We start from the raw sequence: 8,523 nt of genomic DNA on the forward strand, positions 1-8,523 counted from the left end.
GTATACAATCACGACTGGTGCTTTAAGTGTATTTAAAAACACATATTATGTATAAAACAAATTGATGTATGATGTTTGTTCAGTAGAGGCTTGACCGCTCTACTTTGACCTTATGCTAATGGTGAAATTTCTTTATTCTCCACGAAATTCAGTAAAGCAAGTTTTGTCGGTCTTCTCTCTGAGTTTCAGTCAGCTGACAGGATTCAATTATGCAAGAGCCATAAAGTTTAATTCAGTTCATTTGACACATCACTAAGCACTATGCCTCATTTCTGCCGACAGGTGATTCAGATTAACTTTGAGGAGTTTGACCTAGAACTGGGCTATGACACACTGACCATCGGTGATGGAGGGGAAGTAGGAGACCCGAAAACCATCTTGCAAGTGTGAGTTTCTTATCCACAGTCTGTGACGGTATAAGATGATGCATAATTTACACAGGTAGGACATTCTGTTCCTGAATCAATATTCCTCTCAGCCAGTCTCAGTCCTCTGGGCAGTGGTTGCTTGATGGTAATGATATACAAAGATCTAAAATGAATTTTGAATATCCTACTAGTGTAAATAATCACGTTACGTCTTCAGAAACCAATCAAATGTTTGTTTTCCTCCTTTGTCATATTCAAGGTGTCTTAAAGGGATAGTTCACATAAAATCTAATGGTTGGATTTGGGAAGATATGAGTGGTTTTGGTGTGATGGAGAGCATTTGTGTTTGTTTTGTTAGTATTATGTATGTATGTATGTATGTTTTCCTGAGGTACCCTCGAAAACGAGATGTCACATCTCAAGGGGTTTTCCTCTTAACAATAAATTCAAATTCAAAAATGAAAATTCTGTCATTAATTTCTCATCTTCGGAACACAAATGAAGATCTTTTTGATGAAATCTGAGAGTTCTCCATTGACAGTTACGCAACTACCACTTTGACGCTTAAAAAGTTTATAAAGAGATCGTAAAACTAATCCAACAATTTGCCATGAAAGAAATTATTGTGATACATTATGCATTACTATAAATAATAGTGAAACTAATTCTTAGTTTTGACAACTTTATATATGGCACAGTGTCCTAACCAGATGACACGCAATAAAAAAATTGGGTAACGCTTTATAATAACTGCACGCTATGAATCATTAGTTAAGCATTAGTAAACAGTTAATTCATCATTTATAAAGCATTAATAGACATTAATAAGCAGTTTATAAATGCTTTGCTCTTGATTTATAAGCATGTGTTTAATAATTTTATTTTCATACTTTATTAATGATCGATTTATCATTTCTAAATGAAGTATAGGATTATTTACAAACCAGTTATTTAGGAGTTGTCAGTGGTTCATAAGATCACTTAGAAAGTGTGAGTAAATGATTAATAAACTATTTAAATGTACCTTCATACATCTTATTATTCAGACATATAGTAATAGTTACTTAGTGTGTTAATAAATGGTTTATTAACATGTATTTCTACTGTAATTCATGATTATTTCAGGTAGTTATAAAGCATTTAGTAGTGGTTAGTTAACTAGTTTTGTGAGCTCATCTAAAGTGAGGACTAGTTTAGTACTAAAGGAGATTTAACAATTATTAAACACATTATAGATATGCTTATAAATAAAAAAATAAAGCATTTATAGCTGTATTTATAAACTGCTTATTAATGTCTATGAATGCTTTATAAATGATGAATTAACTGTTTACTAATGCTTAACTAATGATTAATAGCGTGCAGTTATTATAAAGTGTTACCAAAAATGGTCATAATCAGCCATGAATGTGATATGCGACAATTCTATTTTATATTTCTGCAACGTCACGCTGGTTAAACAACATGCAAAGTATGACAATGATAATCTAAGGTGCTGATTATGTGCTTTATTGAACGTTAAAAGCATCTAATGTGAGTTTCGTGTGACATTGCAGATAGGCTCCGCCCACAAACTTCTGATTGGCTGTGATTTTTGATTGATTTTGTCATGTCTCGTAGTCGTGTCACATCTGGTGTAGACAGATAAATTGCTTGTTGCTGTAATCTTATACGCATCGCACCTGGACAGGACGTGTTGTTATTGTAAAATATGCAAAATAGCAATAAAGAATGCGTAGGTGTGCTCAACCTTTTGTCTGGTAGTGTACACTCAGTGCGATGTGCTTCTGATTTGTTTATTTGTGTCTCTTCTCCTCAGTCTGACAGGCAGCTTTGTTCCCGACCTCATTGTTAGCATGACCCATCAGATGTGGCTTCACCTCCAGTCTGATGAAAGCGTGGGATCTATAGGCTTCAAGATCAACTACAAAGGTACCTGAAAAGCTGTGCAGAATGTATAGTCCCTTTGGGAATGGTCTAAAAAAAAATGTCAGAAATCATTTTGCTCAGCCTTTACATCTCTCTGTAGGTTTTGCAAATATTTAACCAAAGAAAAGTATTAAAAAGAGCTTGTGTCCAAACCTCGTAACCTCATTGGCTCCTCAAACTGTCAGTCAAACCTCATAACTCCACCCACCTCTATCATAAATGAAGAGCCGCACACATTTTGGAGCATCTCCTCTTGCAACGGAAAATAAATAACTGTCTTTTTGAATAAGTACAGCATTTTATTTACTCTAGATAAACACGATATAAAGGCTGATGTTTTATGTATCTCAGGAACAGAGAAGAGTGTTTTTGTCTAGCATTTGTCATCTCGTCACAATCAATACTGTCTTATATAACCTGTGTGAAGCACTTCATCTTTTATAACATTAGATTTTGGCCAAATGACAAAAAAAAGGGAGCACCCACATTAGCTACAATAATCTTTATAACCTGTAAGTTGATAAAAACGTAATGCGATGCACTTACTGCCTCAGATGTGTCCGTTCTAATGATGGGAAAACACGCATGTCTGATATTTGCTGGTCAAAAATTGCTTGGTTTTGGTTAAATGGTGATAATACAATGACACATGCAAGTTGTCTGACCATGTATGAAACCAGAATATCAACTTTGACAACACAGTGTTTAATTTAATTTAAGTTATTTTAAATACAGTAGTGGTTTTGGACATGCAAGGTTTCCATCTGACAGCGGCGATGTAAGATTAAATAACTCTTCATGCATCGCAATTGTCAAGCAAAATGTTTGTGACTGCAGCAATCCTATTGTCAAGGTTAAATAGAGGAAATGTGGCAGAGTGATGAAAAAAAAATACATTTGCAACTGCAAACAAACAGAAAGGGAAAGCAGGACAAACCAAAATTGTACAAACAACCTGTCTGGCATCAGCCCAGATTCAATCAAACATCCAACCTTGTTTTCTGCTGCAGTGAGAAAGTGTTTTTCACATCCTCTGAAAAGAGTTTAGACATCAAAAGGCCAGACATTATTTACCTGGACAAGTCCACTCTTTCCTGAGCGAGTATTCAGCATACATGCTTAGTAGTCAGTGTGCATAAAAGTGAAGCAGTTCCCACAAATCACTTCTGTGGTCTCTGCTGAACGCACGGCAACTAACTTTCATCCCGAACACATGAGCTACATTCGCTTGATAGAAGCAGCAATCCCTACAAAACCCATATCTTTGATTATCTCTCCTCCCTCAAGGTTTTGTAATAAATTAGTGTCGGGGTGATGAACAGTGTGCCATTCAGTATAATGAGAGAGACTGACTGAGGTAGACAGAGAAAGAGGCCGAGAGACCAAATGAATCCCCTTAAGTGCAAGACCACAGAGATAAAAAAAAAAAAATAAAAAAAATAAAAAAAGATTACTGTATGATATCCCTGCGAGAGACTGGCAAAATATTACAGATTGTATTAGTTTTGTCTCTTTCTGTTTTTCTTCTCCTATTATAATTCATCCTATATATGCCACACACAAGCACAGTGGCTTTGTTTCTTAATTTTCAATTTCTAGGTAGGTCTAATTGGACCTGTCAATCATAAATACGTGATGGTCATACATGAGGGGATAAAAAAAATTATATGGCTTGGACATACATAAAGGATGAGTTTGATTGCATGTATAAAACCCAGACTTGAACCTCATTAAACACATATAGGGTGAATTGTGAGAAGAAGACTTCTTTTCTTTTTTTCTTTTTTTTTTTCGAGTTATCTATCCTCCTGGGACCCTAGAATAGACTTTTGTCCACTGTAGTTAAATGGACATTAAATTTTAGTTGATTTCTCTGACATCATACATGTCACATGTCACGACCTGGGTGTCCTGTAAAGAGCAGATTCAGGACTTTCCAGAGACACCAAATGTTTGGACTTTGGAGGTTTCACCATGAAAACAACTTCTCCTTGGTCTTTAAAAATGTCTGACATTAATTTAGTGATCAAATGTAGCATTCTTATGGAAATATGATAATATATTGTAATTATAATTTAAATTGGACTACTTTTCAAATTGTATTTCATAAAACAACATCTCAGGAAAATGTTATGGGGTTTCAAATATTTTTTTTTACTTTCTGTTACAGAACAGGGCGTTGATTTCATACATGTCCACTGTAGAGACATCAGGACTTACAGCATGTTTATCAGGCATTCTGGGAGACAGAACAAGTGAATATGGAAATAAATTATACATCAATATTCCTATGAAATATTAGATATTGTTATTAAAATGTTGCCAATTATTACTCCAATTATTACACTTCTTTTTTCATTAAATGTTGCTCCAAGAACACATTAATGTGCAAATTAGATACAGTGTATGGATACATTGCATTGAATGGGAATATTAATTATTGCATAAAGTAAAATGGTGTATCAATTCATTCCGTTATTTCTTTCATAACATAGTTGAGAATAATCTTTATACAAATTTTGGTTGAAAAAATCCTGAAACCCCAAATTTATTGGTGATTGAAAAAAAAATCCCATTGTTTTTGCCTATACATATAATTTCATGTAATTTTATTTTTTAAACAACTGAGTCCTGGCGTCCACTACAGAGGACATAGCATAACGTATGAATAAAATGTTATTTTGCAAAAATGTTTTTTTTTACCATTTGCTTATTGTGCTCTGATGACATGGAAAAAAACTAAATTCTGGGTCTCAGGAGGATATTCTTATATTGTCGTTTAGAACAGTGGTTTTCAAACCTGTCCTGGACATTGTATATGTATATGTATATATATATTGTATATGTCCACATTGTAAATGTCTCCCTCATCTATCACACAGGGTGCGAATTACACAATGGTCTTCAGGGGGTCTTTATTTTTTTTATAATTACCTTATTAAAATCTACTTAAATCTGCGTATCTGTGTTGTTCAAATACCTAAATTTAACCAGTTACTTTAATCAATCACAATTCTACAGACTGTTACCAGATATATCAACTAAATACATTTTTACACTGCAAAGGTGGAACAGAAGCTGCGTCTGACATGGCATTTATGTTTATGTAAGAATCAAAAATACAAAGAAGGTGTGCCCTGTTATGAATCTGTTGCGTAAGGTAAATAGCCTATAAACATGAAGTCATTATATATGCTCTTGAAATTCAAATGATGATTATTAAGTCGACAAAAAAAAAAGAGATTGGTGGGGAAAAAGCACATTATATTCTGGCTACAGACAAAATAAACTAAAAGCCATTAATGCATTTGTTTATTGCTTTTTACGGATTAGAAAAAAAGACTTAATATTGGTTATTTCAGTAGCATGAAAAACAAAATGGCTGTTCAAACTGGGAATATAGCTATTACATTAAGAAAGTGATCAAAGAACACCGTAGCGGTCCATGTATTCAGTCTAATGTGAGTTATAAACTTTCACAAAACATATCTGAAACTGTCTATGCTGCATCTTTTCTGCATTTTGTTGTTTATGATGATAAGAGAGAATTCGAGAACAAATCTACTGTAAATGTAATGCCGCAATCTTCATATTACGGGTAGACTACTTTCTTTGACTCCCCTAACATCTTATTTTGATGTCCTTCAGGTGCGATCAAGCCTCGGGGTCAGAACCCCCTCTACTGTAGAAGTATCCATATGATACATCATGTGTGTATTATATCTGATATATAATATAAATCAAGAGCCCTTTGAGGTATCCATCCAGATAATGAACACATTAATGGTTCACAGCACTCATTCATTCAGTGGAAGACATATTGAGGTTTTCATCGTCTCGTTCCCCTGTAGTTCATTTACCTGTCAGGTCAAGATCTCACACAAAAGGTTCACTTTAGCATGATACAGACTTGATGACATATTTAAAATGATGATTTCTAGAGTTATGATTTAAATCTGTAAGGAGAGAATAGGCTAAGAATAGAGTGCAACAATCGGCTTCCGGAAGTAAAAACTCTTATTCATTTTCTCCATAAGGAAATTGATTTTGAACGATAACTTATGAATCTTTAAAGACATCATACTGTGAGCTGCAAGGCTGTAGTACTCGATAGCATTTGCTTCTGTTGAAGCCGTCAGCCCGCATTATTTCAACTTAGTTTTAAAATAATTGTGTTTAACAGCAGAATTTGTAAAAAAAAAAAAAAAAAAAAAAAAAAAAAACTACATTTCCCCAAATTCCACCAATTCAAATTCACTAATGTTTCAAAAAACACATTATTTGTATTTTTTTTGTCAGATTTTCAAATACTTTTTTGCCTTTGCATTTTGCAATGTTCACCTCAAAGCTGGTTGGCTTGGTTAATGGCTTATAACGCTTTAACAAAGACTTTTCTAAAATCCCTATGCAAGGATTAACGGGCACAGTTGCACTCGATAACCTAAAAATAAAGACCATTCCTTTCAAATGCATTCACATCAAGCATGTATTTTAAATTAGGGCACGGTGGAAATATAGTTTATCTCATCTAAAGACCAATTCACACCACACCGACAGACGCTGACCAACGCGGACAATCACCAGATTACAGTATGTCACTTCTCAGACGCTCCATGACCCGACAAGCGCAAATTCAGCATGCTCAATCGAGCTCATACTCCGACAGATGCCAAGAGACAAAACCCGACGGAGTTTCTGTTGCCTTCTGTGTGAATTGGCTTAAGAGTGAACACTTAAAATACAAATGCAGTCCATTATGCTGACGTCTGTGATGAATGCATATTCTACACGGGTCATTAATTGTGTTTATGGGGACGGAAGTTTCATGGCTACATTTCACTTATTAGTAAACTACATCTGTCATTTTCTGTTTATGAATTTATATCCTTATGTTTTACCTCTGAGGGTACACTGTGATCTTATTTCTTGTAACAAACTTAATGACATAAAAACTAAATATTTACTTGATCACAAAGGTTCAAATTAACATACAATACAAGCCCGTCCCTTATTCTTAGCTCTTGCAGTCTCATTGTTATTTAAAGCCTATGCTTTATGGCATGAGTCAAAATGAATGTGACTCAGTTAAATCAAGTCTGGCTTTTAACCTATTTGGACTGACTTTAGATTATTAGTTTCAAAAGAATAAAATTCACTGTATTTTCCTTGAGCACATTTATTTTTATATAGTATTCTTATGTACCTCATATAGTCATATACCTCCACTGCTAACTTAAAGAGGATCTATTATTCCCTTTTTCAAAGTCTTGCTTTTGTTTTTGAGCATTTTTCCACATGTTCTCCATTGATGCAGCTCCTCTCTTCCCAGTCTGTCAGTAACGCTCTGTTTAGTTCCTCTCTCTATGAAGCTCCTCCTTCTGAAACGCACACTGTGCTCTGATTGGTCGTCTGGAGCAGTGTGTTTTGATTGGTCAACTGCTTCAAGCGTGTTTGGAAAATGTCCCGCCCCTTACCATAACCCCAGTTTAACACACTACTAACTAACTCAACCAGGCCCCGCCCCTTTATTCTGCATATGTCTTGGGTGGGAATTATTTAAATGAGGACGTGTTCGTTCTCAGAAGAAAACTTAAGACAATTGAATTGACCCTTTGCAGGGAGTTTGATTGACAGGCGATCTGACCAATCATAATCCGCCATCCGCCGAATCCGCCATTTTTGTCCGACAAAGCACTCAGGAGAGTTAGTAGATTAACGTTGGAGGATTTGAACTTGAAAAATGGTTTGTACTGACGTCTTTCCGCAGTTAAAACAACATTCCTTCTCATGTTCATTCATGTTTATTTGATGCTATAAATTAACTAGAAGGAAGAGATGATCGGTTCACGAGCAGCTTTAACTGAGGCGGTCTGTCAGACACATTAAAGAGCCACAAAACGGTATTTATTGTTTAAATGTATTTAAAAAATGACCAAATTTGAAAGTTGAGACTTTGTTTCATATCAAAAGTAAGCTGGTCTGTCCTGTCTGTCAGTGTCCTCTCTGCTCCGCGATGTATATTTCACTGTGTGAGAACATGTGTGGCGTGAGAGCGGCGTGGCTTGTCGGACATAGCAACAGTAACTAAAGGGGGCGGGTCTTTGCGAACTGCCAATTGAGTTTAGAAACAGTGTGCACTGAAATAGAGAATAACTCCCTTAGTTTCATGCTCAAACAGCAACATTACACACTAAAGTAAGCTGAACATTAAAAAAAGGTACTCTTT

At 35.1% G+C, this 8,523-nt stretch overlaps 1 protein-coding gene across 1 annotated transcript in view; it reads left to right on the top strand.

Moving 5' to 3' along the window:
* Positions 1-8,523, top strand: part of csmd3b (CUB and Sushi multiple domains 3b) — a 466,880-nt gene that overhangs the window by 269,205 nt on the left and 189,152 nt on the right. Inside the window, exons 12-13 of the mRNA XM_082185594.1 lie at positions 283-386; positions 2,188-2,300. Of these exons, the coding sequence (XP_082041720.1) occupies positions 283-386; positions 2,188-2,300 (217 nt within the window). The remainder of the gene's footprint in view (positions 1-282; positions 387-2,187; positions 2,301-8,523) is intronic.

This window comes from Leuciscus leuciscus (assembly GCF_965113295.1).
Source record: "Leuciscus leuciscus genome assembly, chromosome: 12".
Classification (NCBI taxonomy): domain Eukaryota; kingdom Metazoa; phylum Chordata; class Actinopteri; order Cypriniformes; family Leuciscidae; genus Leuciscus; species Leuciscus leuciscus.